General features: G+C 40.0%; 1 protein-coding gene across 1 annotated transcript; it reads right to left on the bottom strand.

Moving 5' to 3' along the window:
• Nucleotides 1–247: 247 nt before the first annotated feature.
• On the bottom strand, nt 248–15,122 carry arih1 (ariadne ubiquitin-conjugating enzyme E2 binding protein homolog 1 (Drosophila)). The gene is made up of 14 exons (XM_088298233.1): nt 14,345–15,122; nt 8,737–8,804; nt 8,499–8,646; nt 6,936–7,028; nt 6,781–6,836; nt 6,288–6,354; nt 5,803–5,909; nt 5,656–5,698; nt 5,491–5,562; nt 4,903–5,033; nt 3,882–3,939; nt 3,543–3,803; nt 1,793–1,905; nt 248–1,710 (listed from the first exon to the last, which is right to left on the bottom strand). The coding sequence occupies exons 1-14, from the start codon at nt 14,630–14,632 to the stop codon at nt 1,626–1,628; spliced, it is 1,590 nt and encodes a 529-aa protein (XP_088154359.1). The 5' UTR covers nt 14,633–15,122; the 3' UTR covers nt 248–1,625.
• Between the last annotated feature and the right edge of the window lie 378 nt (nt 15,123–15,500).

The raw sequence follows: 15,500 nt of genomic DNA on the forward strand, positions 1-15,500 counted from the left end.
CATAATATACAAACTACAAGCAGAAGTCACGCTTCGGCTACAAACAATACGACCGGTTAGTATGATTTCAAGGACAACACTGCATCTCCATGTGGCTGGTCTGCGTATTGGCATCAATTGTCATGCCAATCACCAATATGTTGTAGTTTGCACCCAACTACACTCAGGTAACCCAAAGCTATAGAAGGTACACAATATCAAGCACATTTAATAGAATACGCTAATGACACACAGAAACTTCTGAAAATGTTCTCTTGACATTTATTCAAATAAACAATACAGTTTATAATTTGCTAGGATAAAATAATAAGTCTGAACACATAAGCATTTTGGGACAACGGTCCGCCCCATAGTAGTAGAAATGGGCTGCGTTTTTTTTCTTTTGTGTATTTTTATCAGGGTTGTTGCCACTTTGTTCCGTCAGTCCCATGACTTTTATCAGTGCCTGAACATGCGCAGCCTCTCTGCGTAGGTCGCTGTTCCACACAAACACGAAGGGAGCATTTACAAGCGGAGCCATCCACAACCTGCAGCACTGGGGCACCGACATTTCGGTAACGTTAAATCGTCAAATAAAAACTAAACAAAAGCGTGACAAAGAGCGACCTTGTCCTACCATCGTGACATTTATCCATTTAAAACGATGTTCAATCTCCCCCCTGCGAGGAGTCACATCTCTCCACTATCAGCATTCCCAGCGAGAATGAGAATCCCCCCACTCCCATTTGGACACCCACTTAGCAGCACTGCTGCTACATTCCATGCCCAAGGTGCGAGATGGGTATCCTCAAGCCATGTTGGGGGGGACAGCAACAAAACAAAAGAGTGAATGTCACTCAGTCTTGCAAACAATTAGCTATTAAAAAAGAGAAAAGAAATTAAGTGTGTCGGGCAGCAGGATAGAAAGCAGGGACATTGAGCGGACGTGTTGGACCTTTTGAAACCTTGTCCGGCTTGTAGTGTCCTTTCAGAGCTCCTGGTGAGGCCACCTGTGCGCTGCTCCTTATTGCCAAACACCTTTTACGATGTTTGTAAAGAATAAATAGGTCAAAACGATACAAACGCGTACCACACCTTGCCCTTTAACTTCCATGCATATGGACTATTTACAAATTGAAAAAAAAAAAACACACTTGCTAGTTTGTTATTTTTTTTCCTTCTTTTTTTTAGTTTTTTTATGAAATGTCTTTGCCCCTTTACAATCAGCCCAACACACAAAAGAACCTCGCCACATACTGCAGACATGGCCAGGACGATTAAAGCTGTGTTTAAAACATGTTCACACTAATGGGAAAACAAAAAAAAAAAAAACTGAAAGATTCACAAGCCAAAAAAAAGGGGGGGAGAGAAGGTAGCTGAGGGTAAGTGTTACAATATAAACCAAAAGAGGATGTACGTTTTTGTTTAAGGTGGACTTTCTGCTAACAATACTGTAGTACACTTTCTTTTATTACTCTACCTTTTTATTTAAATATAATTTACTTAGATATTGTAAAAGAAAAGGATGCAAAAGTGGTAGGGTTGCCAAAAGAGAGGCAGCAGAAGGCCCGTACTGCCCTGATCAATTGCATCAGCGCTCTTATTTTGTCAAGATACTCCAGAGTCCAAAGCATTGGGACGTGTCCTCAATCCTCAATGTACTCCCACAAGTCCTTCTCGTAGCCTTCATGCACGTGCTGCAGCAGAACTCGTCGCCGGCTCTCGCAGTATCTACACGCACGCACACGACACATCCGATCACACATCAATCAAAGTCCAGCCGATTTGGTCTCGGTCCGAGTCCTCCACTGACCTGTACTTGTCTTGTACTTTCTGCTTGATGTCCTGCAAGGAATCCTGCGAGATGTCTCGTTCTAGGTAGCCAGACAGCACTTCAGTGGCGTTTTCCAAGTCGGCCTGGTTGTTCTGGAAAGGTAGCGAAATGTGTCACGTTACAGCCACACTATACACACACAGTGATACTGTATTTTTTATTTTTTTTACTTTCCAGAATGCCGTGGTAGAGCAAAATCTGCATTTCTATATATATTAAAGCGCTATACATGTTACATAATACAAAAGCGCCCATTCATGTTTGCGTTTGAAGGAATTACAGATGAAAGTAGCTTGCCGGTGCTACGTAAACATTCACTTTGATAGTGGAGAGTAAAATGACATTATTTGCTTTTCTCCTCGTCTCGTCAACAGATTTCAAGCAAGTCAAGTCATCACTTGGTTCAAGCAAGTCGTATGTCAAGTCATAAAACCTTGCTCAGTCATCATCAAGTTTAGTTCATAGTTGACTAGTTATTGGCGAGCTCAGGCTTAGCTTCACCGTTCACTCAGCTAGTTTATGTGTCAGAATCGGAATCATCAAACGAACAAAAATTGCTGTTGCCGGGCTGGCCAAATTGGTGAAAAAAAAAAATGCAAAAGCAAAACTGCACACTATTTAAAAAAGGACAAACATCATGACCCAGCCAAGAATTTCAGAGTTTTTTTCTAACAAGCGAGTCATAACTCAAGACCTCTGCATAATACAAAAAAAATACCTTACTTTAGATTCAAATCTCATCTTTAAAAAAATCTAATTTTTAATCACGTAGATTTTAGTTAACAGATTTTACTCAACGGGCTTCATGCAACTGATGTGAGTGTATGTCTGCTGTTGTGGCTTTGTTCCTCAAACGTGTTTGGAATGGTTCATCCACATCTCGTTAAAGAAAAAACGGGTTTGGTGTGAGAAAGTAAATGACCCAACAGTTCACTGGGTGGCAGCATCAAGAGTTCCAAGAGCCACAGGCTAGAAAACTTAACATTCCAATTAAAGAAACTTCTGATATGAATAGCAGCGATTGGGGAGGGCTCAAAGCCGGCTCTCGAGGGTAACCTTTTTTTTTTTTTTAATATCCATAACATAACGAGGTCGCGCCTCCCTTAAGACAAATAGGCACTTCTGTTTATCTATCAGTGAAAATATGTGTAATTAGACGCTATTATTCACAACCAAAATAAAGCAGCTTTCAAGGTACATCAAAAAGAATTAAAGAGTCTCTCGGGTGAATTGTGGAGTCTTACTGCATGCGACGCATTATTAATGATTTTAGTGTCATCGCTTTCACGACTCTCTCTGTCCCTGTTTTGTCACATTCCTCTGTGATTGTCTTTGAATTTGTTTTAGACTCTAGTTTCACTTGGTATATAGTAAATTGCATCATACACAATGCAACACATTTTATTTTAAAAATGTGAGCACAAATAAAGGCCTTCGCCCTTTGGTAAATAAATGCCCTTTGCATATATTCCCAGAAATTCTTTCAGCCTGTTTTCAAGCCTGGTATTTTAACCGTGTTTACTTTCCATTTACTTGGATGGAATGATTCCTCTCATGTGACAACCTCTGACTGTAAAGACAAAAAAGGGCAAGCCAGTGGAAGTCAGCAAGGGCGGGAAACACCGAGAAGGGGACCGGACCAAGCATGCGTGAAAATGAGCTCATGCGCAACACAAGCGAGAGTTCCATCTCGGAGGATAATGGGATATCATGCCATCTTACATCTTACCTCAAAAATAATTGACTGGTTGTTCTTCTTGAGGTAGAAGGCAAAGACGTAAGTGAACATGAGCGTGGAGCGGCACTGGCACAGCACGTCCACGGCCTTCTTCAGGAACTGCACCTCGATCCAGGACATGTTGTGCTGCTGCATCTCCTCCATCTTCTGCTTGACCTGAGCGTACAGCTTGTGCTCGAAGCGCAGGCTCTGCATGTGGTTCATGTAGCGGTTGCAGTAGAACAGGTACCTCTGCAAGGCCGCCCTCGAGCGCTGCGTACAGCATGACATGACACGGCGTTAACACAGATTCAAACGGAAAACCCGGATCGCACTTTCAAGACAACTCACCTCTTGAGCGTCTCTGGCGGCCTTGGCATCGTCTTCATTGTAGCGATTGCAATTGTACCTAAAATACACACAATGTTACGCTGGGTGAAATTTTATTGTAGTTTATAGATGGCAATTTGAACGAGAATCACGGAGTAACGGTAGGAGGCCACGGGGACAAGCTCGGACACGTCGAGGTAATTGTCAACCGTCTGGCCTGCCGAAAACGTTGGAAGATGTGGTTAGTGAGAGGGAAGTCAGGGTTTCCCTGCTAAAGCTGCGGGACCCGCAATTCGACCTCGGATAAGCGGTAGATAAAGGAAGGGTTGGATCGGACAAGTCCCCAAGCCACCTTCGGAACACTCATTGCACAAAACATTTGGTACACTTTGGGTTGCTAAACTTCCAGCAAGTTTTCGTAAGGTTTGTGATAGAAGTACTTAGTCCCACTCAAGTATATTTAAAAAGCTAACTATTTGCGCAGTGGTGTACATAATACCTCATTATATTACATTCAGTACCAGCCGAGTAAAAAAAAATGGACTTTAACGTCTTAAGCCGTCAATGGCAGTAAATGAGTTAATGGCCTGTGTTCTCCAAAACAGATTGATAAAATTGAAAATGGAAGCTAATCTTTTTCCAGATTATAAAATACTGACATAGAGCTTGTTGAAAAACGCTTGACTCACATACTAATTTGGGTTACTTCGCCACTGTAAAAACAGAACTGTGGTACACCGAGGACCATCGGTATTATTAAATGAATACGTCAGAAAAATGAGCATGTGTTATTCGTTACATACCTTATGCTACATTATCTACACATGGAAATACAACTAACTTTCAGCAAGGCTATTTTTTTTTCTCGCTTTTACTAGACTTGGGATAGACAGGCAGACCAAAATAAAAACGATCACATCTAATGATGGACCTCATTAATTGCTCAGGTGCACCTAATTTTGCATCCACTGAGTGTGGTGAAGTAGTGTCCTTGCATGAGAAACGTTTGTTTTAAATCACGTCAAGACTGAGCAGTTTTTACCAAGCAGAACCATGGGGCTCCCATGGGCCCAGGCAGACCCAGCAGAACTCAGCCTTGCAGTTCTGGTTCCGACACACCATGTGATTGCAGCCTCCGTCTTTCTCAATGGTCACATGGCACTTTGGACACTCCTACGAGACAGGAGAATTTGATCAGAATAATAGTACAACTAATTATATGATTATGACATTCATTAATATCAAAAATGCTGATTAAGAAATGGTCTGTTGCACGTCTCTGCAAGTGCATGCAGTTCGCAATGTCGTCAAGTTGGGCACAGGTTCACTCTGCTCATTATTGAGAGACACAAATAGGAATACAACCACCTTATCTCCAACCTGACCCATTTTACTGACCGCCCTCTCAGTTGATCGGTGCTTAGCCTATGAGATTTATCAGCGTTTCCAACCTCACTGTTAGATCTGGCTGCAACTTTAGACACAAGCCAACAAGGCAGGGAACAAAATAATTTGCTAAAGCAAGGATTTTTTTTCTTCTCATATCCCAAGGTGGCAAGAAAAAAAAATCTGTTATGCCCGCAGCAGTTAGAGCACTAGTATAGCTAATATAACCATTTGACTTCAATACCTTTGTATTTGCGGCAATCCAGTTTGAAGTTTCACTGTCATCGTCGCATTTCTTAATCCACTTTCTCAGCCACTGCAAAAGTGAAGTGGTGTCAGAAATGAAAACACAACTCTTGACTAAAAAAAACCTAAATGTTTTCTATTTATAATAAATATTTGCTCATACCTTGCACTTGACAGGATCGTGCCAGTTCTCCCCACAGTTGAAGCTGCAGCAAGAAAAAAAGCAGAAGAAAAAAAGAATGAAACTTGCATATATTTATTTACACATCAGATATTCACAAATCTTTCATAATCTTTGTTTTTCTCATACCAGAATTGACGGCCACACTTGCACCTCACTGGTTTGGCATCTGGGTACTGGACTTTGACGACGTGATGGCAGTCTGGAGCTGGGCACCACTTTAACAGTCGATTGCACTGAAAATGGCACGTAGAGATACAAAGTGCTTATGTTCTATTGCTCAATACTACAGTATCAGCAGCTGAATGTAATTCATATGCTTAGCAATGTGTAGTTGGCTCCCACTAAAAATAAAAAATGGGAGTCATGTCGCACTATTTCACTACTGTCATACTGTCTATCATCTAACCTCAATTAACTCCACAGACACAGTAATATTTTAAATATTTTAAGCCCATGAACCATTATTTTCCACTACATGCCACAGTGGTTAGTGCTGATGCTGCTTTTGTATGTGGCAATAAGTTCCATTATGTTATAGCACTTAAAAAAATTGGTCTATCCCTGCTACTTTCACTCTGACTGAGTCACTAGAAAGGGGGCGATCAACTTACCTCTACAAAACTATTTGTAATTAAATGCTGGTACTTCAACTTGACTTTTGAATCTGTTATCAGCCGCCTGTAGAAGAAGTCAAATGATTATAGTTAGCAATTCATAAAATGGGAATGTTTGGGTAAAGGTTTAATAGACTCAGCACAGACGATAACAGTGGTATTTTCTGGAAAAACAAAAGACGGGAAATTGTCACAACACAAAATAAAGATAAACATTTGACAATATTTTGCTCTGTAAATGGATGGATGAGAAGGCCATCGGGTATCTTGTTAGTGGGCGACATCACTATGTAGGTTAAGACAATTAGTGTCAGCTTAGGAGCCAACATGAGGGCTAAATCAGGTACCGATACGAGGATTCAAATTCAAAGGAGTATCATGGTCTCAAGGTAAAATGAAAAATGTAGAAGAAAAAAAGGAAAGCCTTTTCATTTTACAAATGGATTTTTTTTCCCTGACCAAGAAAAAAGCAAAAGAATACCGTACTTACATGACTGTGTTGTCATCAACCAAAATGTCACAACTATGAGCAGGACAAGAAATGGTCTGAGAGGGGCAACAAGAAATGCACATTATCATCAGTGGGTCAATACAAGCACTTTTTTTTTTTTAAAGAAAAGATTGTGTGTGTGTGTGTGTGTGTACCTGTCCCATCCCTTCTTCTATTATCTTAGTAGTCAGGTAATCACCCCAACACTGCATGCAGAATTTGTGTCCACACTCCAAGCCGGTAAAATACTGTAAAACAAAAGCATGTCAACCCCCTATGCCTTGAAAACATAACATATCAAGAGCAGCATTTGGCCAGATATTGTTTGGGATGCACGATAAAACTATCAGACCGATAGTGTGGGGGGGGATGACATCACAGTCATGGGTCCGTTATCAAGAAAGCAGAACCCACAACAAGAGACAACTCAAATACTCTAACATACTGTCACATCAAAAGCGCCAAGCATGTCTTTAACGTGTTAGCCATGCCCTTATGAGGCAAGTCAAATGTGAATGGATTATGGCAGTAATGAGTCCACTAAAAAGATGAAGGTATTATTTCACTTCCATCTACATTGCATGAACACTGAATGATAGCTATTTTAAGTGCATATTGCTTTAGGGTGGCATCTAATTCCATATAAGCATTTCCAATGCACTGGTTAAGGTAAAACTGCACATTATGCTACAATACAGTACAATAGGTTAAATAAAACAATAATTATCAATACTGTATTGACTAATATGAAATACTTAAAATATGTATTGTGTTGTATACATTTTCAAACACATAAATAAGCCTTACTGTGCACATTGTTTACCAAAGGAGTTTATTCAATCTTTATATTGGCAAGCTTGACTTTTTCAAAGCCGCGTTGACCTATTATTAAAGGTGAAGTATGTTAAAATAAAATAACTGAAATCAGCCCATTGTCAAACATGGCGGTGACAGCATCACGGTGTGTGGCTGCTATTCTTCAGCAGAGACTAAGATGATTAAAACTGTTGGGACGAACAATAGAGCCAAATACAGGGCGGTTTTCGAACAAAACTTGTTGGAATGTTAAAAAAAAAATAAGAAGAATGGGATGGAGGAGACGTGCATACATATATAAGTAGTGTGGAGTAGACCAAAAAAATTGACTAGGAGAAGCAGGAAGTTATCATTATCGGTGGGAAAAAAGTCATTGTGCATCCCCAGATATTCCTCGGCAATATACAGTATTAAAAGTCCTCGTAAAGTAAAAACGTGTCACACCAGAGAATTGCTAAAATTTCTCAAGAATATGTTTGAAGAAGGCAGACTAGTCGAATCACGGCATTCTGATTAATATTGTGTTTGTGGAATCTGAGTTACGCACCAATATCCACCCATTTTTGGACACGTCAAGGGGCGGCCAAAACAGGTGAGCAATGATTGGTCGTTACCTGAGCGACTGATGTCATTTTCAGTGGACAGAAGTGACAAAATGTCCTCCCCCTTAGATGGCTAAAAATGTGTCAATTTTGCTCACATTCCACAAACGCAAGATTAATCACAAAGCCATGTTTGACTAATGAAGGCATATAGAACATAGAGCAAATATTTTTTGGGGCGTTTACTTCCCCTTTAATATTACTGTGGCTCACATGTACTTGCCGATAAAATTGTTTCATTTAACGCTACACATTCCAATTCAAGACACATTTCCTCACAAAAGTTTGACGGCGACTTACAGAGTTAGGGAATATCAGATAGCAGATCTGACATGGCATGTCCTGTGCAGATGATCTTGTGTTGATCGGGGGACGGATGCGGGGTTTCTTGCTTGGGTTGATGACGTGACACTCGGAGAAAAGCTTGTCCAGATTCCCATCAAAATACCTGCGTGGGTCAAGAAAAAAAGACCCTCACAGCTTCTCAGGCAAGACGATTGAATAGTTGGAAAGGTAAGAATGAAATGTGTCTCATTACCTTTCCATGAGTTTTTCCTTATCCCAGTTGAAGTGACTAAGAAGGATGCGTGTAATTGTTGCAGGATTCTAGAGTAATAAAAAGATGGGTGGTCAGGTGTGAAGATAATTTCTTATTTATCATGACAGTTTGCTACAAATTAGTGTGGCATTTCACATTTGCGTATAGCCACAGCTCTGTTGCCACCCATCTGGAACAACAAATATTAGCATTTGAGATGAGTTTGAGATTATTACAGGGCATCCCCAGTTATGTCTGTTCATTTTTAGTGGTGCAACGGATCACATAAATCACGAATAAGATTACAGATTTTGATTCACGGATAGGACAGTTTTTCAGATGAGCAAAAAAATAAATAACACCCCCCCCCATTGAAAAATAAGTATAAAAGATATGGAACAGCTGTTGAACTACCAGCCGGGCACTTGTTGCTAATGCTGACAGTTGTTAGCCATAAACTGCCATATCATACAATGAACTTCCGATTTGTTCGCGAGTCAAATTAGTCACTGAATGTGATGTAGGGATGACGTTGTGTTGATGTTGGTGGCAACTATATGTCAATTAAAACTGTAATAAGGTAAGCTGAAACATTGAAACGGAAGTCCACTTAGCTGTTGTGCCACCATGCAGGCAAATTGCAAGATACGAGTCTATTAGGGTATTTATTGTTGAGTATGTTTGTAGCTTCCTTGACATATCTGCCTGAATGATGACGTTGGGACAAGAGGCAGAAAAAAAATCCTGTATAAATCTATTTGAGCTTTTCAACTTCCTCTGCTGTAATTATAGTGAACATGGACTATACACGTTGCCCTTAAAGTGAACATGCAGTTTAATCGTAATCTTGTTCCATCTTCTAGATTCTTTCACATATTTGAATATGCAGCGTAAATGTAGTTGCTCTTCTAGTGGAGACGTCGGTTCACTTAGAATTTCATCAGCTGTGATCAAAATGGAATACATTTAATCGGAAATTTATGGAGGCGCTGAATAGCTGATTATGTCCGTTTATAGAAGATGTTAAAGATAACGGCAGGCAGGCAAGTGTTGGTCTTAGCGGTCTTATAAATGTGGTAACTTCCATGCTCTTTTCATCATTGACATTAAAACTTCCAACAATTTGGTCCATTTTGTAGAGAGCATAGAAATTTGATGATTTAAAAAGGTTATCCCATTTTCTGATGTCATTACACACCAGTTTATTTCTGTGTTGTGTTAGTGTTGGAAATACTGTTAACTGCCGAGTCTGGAGACACATTCCAATGTAGACTTTATTGGTACCAAGCAACAATATTCTTCCTTCATTGTAAAAAATGTATGTGGCCTCCTTTTGAACCGTGTATTGTGTTGGGACTGTTACGTCTTACACAGCAAAATAAACTCCAACATCAGCCATGCAGAATGTAGGCGAACAAAATCTTCATCAAAATTAGCTAGCAAGAGTTCAACTTCTTATGTCTGACGTCTGTGATAAGCATTGTTTGAATAAAGTCTTTGTAGTTACCTTGTCTGAAAACAGCTGTTAAGATATTGTCGATAGAATAAACAAAATGTTCTACTCAAAATTCCCGATGTCCTTTTATTTTGAATTTTTTTGCTCGTGCACGTCATCTCTGATCGGCGATGGAGAGTTACATGATACGCAATACAGATAACATATTAATAGATCAAAATCGCCCATGGCGATGAGGAAGTCGATTTTTAAGATGAAGCATTTTCATTACCATCAGTGGAAATACTTTGGATTTTGAAAGGAGATTGCCTTGACAAGATGGTTGCCATCTATACTTCGCAAATGCCAAGTGAACTATAACGGGATCATGACTATTTGTTGATGCATCTCAGTCATCGCCATGGCATCACAAACAGCAACAAACCTCAATGAATCAGCGGCAGCTAGCTACAAGGTAGTGGCATAGATCAAAAAGGTGTCGCTGCTTTATTTGTTCAAAAACTCAGAAACCTCGTCATGCTCAAAGAATTACTCGTGATTGTGGAGCACGGAGAGAACTGTCTTGCTGCCAGCCCATCTGGACCAGCCTGTCAATCACAGCAGCACGTTAATTTGAAAATATCAGCCAAAGAACTAGTATTGGAATAAATTAGAATACATCCAAAATCACCGATATTAGCACCGAAAGACAAGCAGTCCATTCGAGAATCCGCTCCTGTTCTTGTATCCAGCAGAATCGAGAGTGAGCGTGCATAGCTCACGTGGTGAAAAAAAACACTCGAGTAAAGGAGAAGATAGTGTGGGAGTCACCATATTAAAAAAATATTGAGCTTTACGGTTACATTTTTTTTTTTTTTAAATCTTCACTTGAAGATGACAATCAGCACTCAAACAGGGTCCTGCATTTATTCAAAAATATGTGCGCTGGTATGCGCAAAAGTCACTGTTCAGAAAATAATTCTGAGTGATTTGTTCTTCGAAGCATGAATATTAAATAGACAGTCAAACACTCCTATGTACAGTCCTGCTACAATGTTCCTCACAGAATTTTTTTAAAAAATGGTAAAATTAACATTTATTGTTAAGAAAATAAATTTCTGCACGTTAGCATAATTTGGCAACTTTAGAGCTGGTACAAACAAGTAAAAAAGTTGGGAGTGCGCCTGTTTACAACCAGTCTAGAGCCCTGCTTTTATGTATTTTGCATTTACTTTATTCAAGTGCAGAACATTCTCATGTTTGAGGTTGAATTTATGTAACTCAAATGTTTGGAATAAATGGGTCATATATTCTCATACCGTTGCTGACTATTTTGATTTGGTTTAATGGTATAACGTGATATCCATACTAAAGAAATAAATTACAGCTTGTACATTCCTGCTGATATCGTTTCGGACAATATCGGTATTGGACATTACTCTAGGCCGCAATATTGGTATCTGATCCGAAGTGTAAAATGTATCGGGACACTCCTATATTGATTATATATTGTTCAGATATATGAAGCACTTTATCAATGCATAATAAGAATTAGCTTATTCTGATAAGGTAGTGTATAAAAAAATAGAACTAGCTTGTTGTGTTTCACTTTGTTAATGCTAGAATATGAACGACAACTAACTTGTTATAGTATTAAATATCCTTTTTTTACATTTTGGAATCAGTAAAGCTGAGTCGGTTTTAAAATAAAAGCCAATAAAATGGCATTCTGCTGTGTTTAATTAGAGAAACGCAGTTGATACCGTCTCAAAATTGCCTGTCGTATTGAAGAAGGTGAAATAATCCCTTTGTGTCGAATCGCGAGGCCTTATATTGATATGCGTAGTATCAATCAAAAAACATTTGCAACCATAACACGCCTCATGGATAGGGGAAAAAAATCATGACAACACAAGTAAAAAAATAAACTCAAAAACCTTAAGGTTTTACTTTACTATATTTGACTGACTATGGTGTTTTAAATGAGTTATGTCGATGGCGCAGGAAGAGAACTGAGGATATCCTATGTCAGGGGTGCCCAACTCCAGTCGCCGAGAGCCCCTATCCAGCCTGTTTTTAGAAGCCTCCCTTCCTCCAACACACTCGATTCAACTGATCAGGATTGTTATCAGGCTTCTGCAAAGCCTGCTAATGAGCTGATTCAGATGTGTCGGAGGAGGGAGACATCTAAAACACGCTGTATAGGGAATCTCAAGGACCTGAAATGAAATGTTACTCTGATGCGGCAATGACAAGTCTGCTGGACCAGATGACCATGTACGGGAGGCCTCAGTTTAAGATGAAATTTTTAAGTTCCACAACATCAGGAAGGAGTAACTGTTTTACAAACAGCAGTTACTTTTTTCAATAATGTATAACCAATTTACATTTTCAATGGTTTTACCATCATTGTCAAAATATGTGTCGCATTAATTGTTAGATCATGGACGCCATTTTCATTAGATGAGCAATACAATGGGTGTAATTTCCTTGGCGAAGGGGCACAAAGACAACCGCATAAGTGATTATGATTGGCTGAAGAAAATGATTTGAATTTCATTGTCAGCCAATCAAACCGAAAACTGGGCAAGTGTTGTCACAAACAAAAACAAGCATTGTTACACACAAGGAGTGAGTTGTAAGGACTGGGGAAACAAAGGGACTGGCGAGCATAGGTAAATCTACAGATAACGTGCACTACTTTAACTTGAATACCCGACATTACTTTTCTGTAAATTGCGCACTTATCCACTGACGAAAAACTTATGTTTCTACGAAATAAGTGGACTACCTTTACAAATGAAGCTGCATTTCTTGAACCGTTATGTTTTCTCTACAGCCAATTTACACTGCCAGCCAGTTATGCTTTATTCTGCTCTAAGCAACTGCCCCGAGACCCGCTTAAAAATCTCATCTCTGAGACACGTTTGAATTTTTCGGCATTTAAGTAACCAATAATTACCTTGTCAGCTAACCGGATTTATTGAGGCATAGTACAGTTACCAATTCAATGACTTTAACAGAAAAGTAATTAGTAACTATTTGCTTCCTAAAGGTAATTTGCTCAATGCTGTAAAATATGGCAATTGGAAAGCACCGCCCCCCCCCCCAGGGTACTTCTTTTACATCGTTTCTGATGTTACAATAGGGTGTGTTTTGTTTTGTTTTGATAGGTCACTCTATAAACTTTGCTTACAATACTAAGGTCATTTTCCCTATGTTTGATTGAATAATAGTTCAGTGAAAAAGTGTCAAAAAGCTGCGCTGTATCATTTGAAACATTACTGATTTAAATAATGTACACAAAAACAGCAATGACTCTAACAATAGGGTAAAGACCTTCATTGTTTTAATGTAATGTATGGTGTTAGCAGGCGCTTCTTGTTAAAGACAAGGAAACTCACTGTTTTGCCCCAGTGTGGCATGTCGTACAAGATAGCAAATGGAGGCCCAGATCACGGCTAGGTGCCACTACATTACATTTCTTCTGAGAAGCTTACCTGTTTAAAAACAACAACTATCTGTGTACAACATTCCGCACGGACTGCCCTTCCTAAAATTCTTACATATAAATACAATTTTGAAAGGGCAATCACCATAAGTATCCTAATAGTGTAGTCTCCTGACGTCAACTAATTCGATGACCAAGCTTTTCGTCAAGAAGTGAAAAATATCGTCCACGCGATTGTAGTTGATTGTGGATAATGTGTATAGCGCAACGTTAGTAGACGCGTACCCTGAAATGAATAGGCCCGTATCAGAAGAATGAAATGCCGAGCTTTACTAGTATAAAAACAGTACTTGTAGTTTGCTACCTAGCAAGGTGGCTAACTGCAAGCTAGCATTAGCTCTGGCAACCATTGCTGCCAACTTCTCAATAGGGATTAGACTACTTCCTGGATGATCATCAACATGGAAGTGTTGTCATGCCCATAATAAAGTTTAACATCGACCATGAGTGGAAATACTCCCGTGTGTACAAAGAACGACTACAACCGCGTCCGCATTCCGTGGATTCGTAGCCACCCCGGTTAACCTGTCAACTTCCAGCAAGTAAACTACTCCAAGAGAGCTAATTGCTAAGCTAACAACCATGGCCTGGTTACGGTTCACCAAGAGCCCCGGACCACCGGACCTTGGCTTTCCAGACCGTGACACAACAAAAATCCCTACCTGGATAACCTCGTTGACCTCCTTGATGCACTCCACCATATGCTGGAGGATCTGCTCAGCGGTCAAAACCTCGAAGCGGTAGTCCTCCTCCTCTTCCTCGCCGGGGCCTTGACCGCCTCCGACCGTATCGCCGCACTCGTCCCGCTCCGCGGCGGCCACCACGGGATCGACTAACTCCACCTCGCCGAGCTCCAGGGTGTCGTCCTCGGGCTCCTCTTCGGCGCTGTCCTCGCTACATTCCTCCTCTTCGTCGTCGTATTCATAGTTATAACCCTCGTCTGAGTCCATTCCTAGGGGCGCTTATCAACTTGTGACAAACTCACCTAGAGATCTATAAACACAGTGTGCGCGCGGTTGCTCGCGAAATGAGCCGAAGGAGGCGAAGTGATCCGAGCTAGTTTTCCAGGCAGCTGCGAAAATAACAACAAAACGTCGCCGCTGTTAAGCCAACAAAGGGACACGGCGTCACAAATTGACGACGCGCTGACGTCACACGGACTGTACAGGAACCCACGAACAAAAAAATCTCCGTTCCGAATTAAAGCCTTCCCGACGTGACGAAACACTTCCCGCTTCCGTAAAACGTTACGAATTATTAGACATATCCGGACACTAATTTAGAGTAACATTCAGAAAAACGTCAACCTTTTATTTCACACTTCACACCTAATTTAAATTATTCAAGAAATTAGGTGTTTTTCACATTTCCTGCCTAAGCATTTCCACAATACAGAAAATATTTTAAACTTTTTTTTTGGTGTTAAGAATAAGATATTTTTTCGGTCCACATCGGTTTCCAAAAACACTCGGTGGGTGTTAATTACCACATGGGCAATTGAGCTCAAGGACACAATTAAATTGGACAAGTATGGTCACAACAACAACATTTCAACTCTTTTCTGTAAAATAGATTATATACTTGCAAAAGTATTAGACCCTCGAAACTCTTTCATCTTTTGCCACATTTCATGTTTCAAACAATTTTTGTGTGAAAAATAGACACTATGCAATAGGCAGTGAACCAATTTAAACGTAAAAAAAGCAGAAGGTGTGAAAATATTTCCCAAAATATATAGGCTATATATAAATGGAGTTAATTCTTTGTCGAACCACCTTTCACTGCGATTACATCAGATCGCCTATTGAGGTATGTCTC

Source organism: Idiotropiscis lumnitzeri, chromosome 6, assembly GCF_059441095.1.
Source record: "Idiotropiscis lumnitzeri isolate Australia: NSW breed Sydney's pygmy pipehorse chromosome 6, RoL_Ilum_1.0, whole genome shotgun sequence".
NCBI lineage: Eukaryota > Metazoa > Chordata > Actinopteri > Syngnathiformes > Syngnathidae > Idiotropiscis > Idiotropiscis lumnitzeri.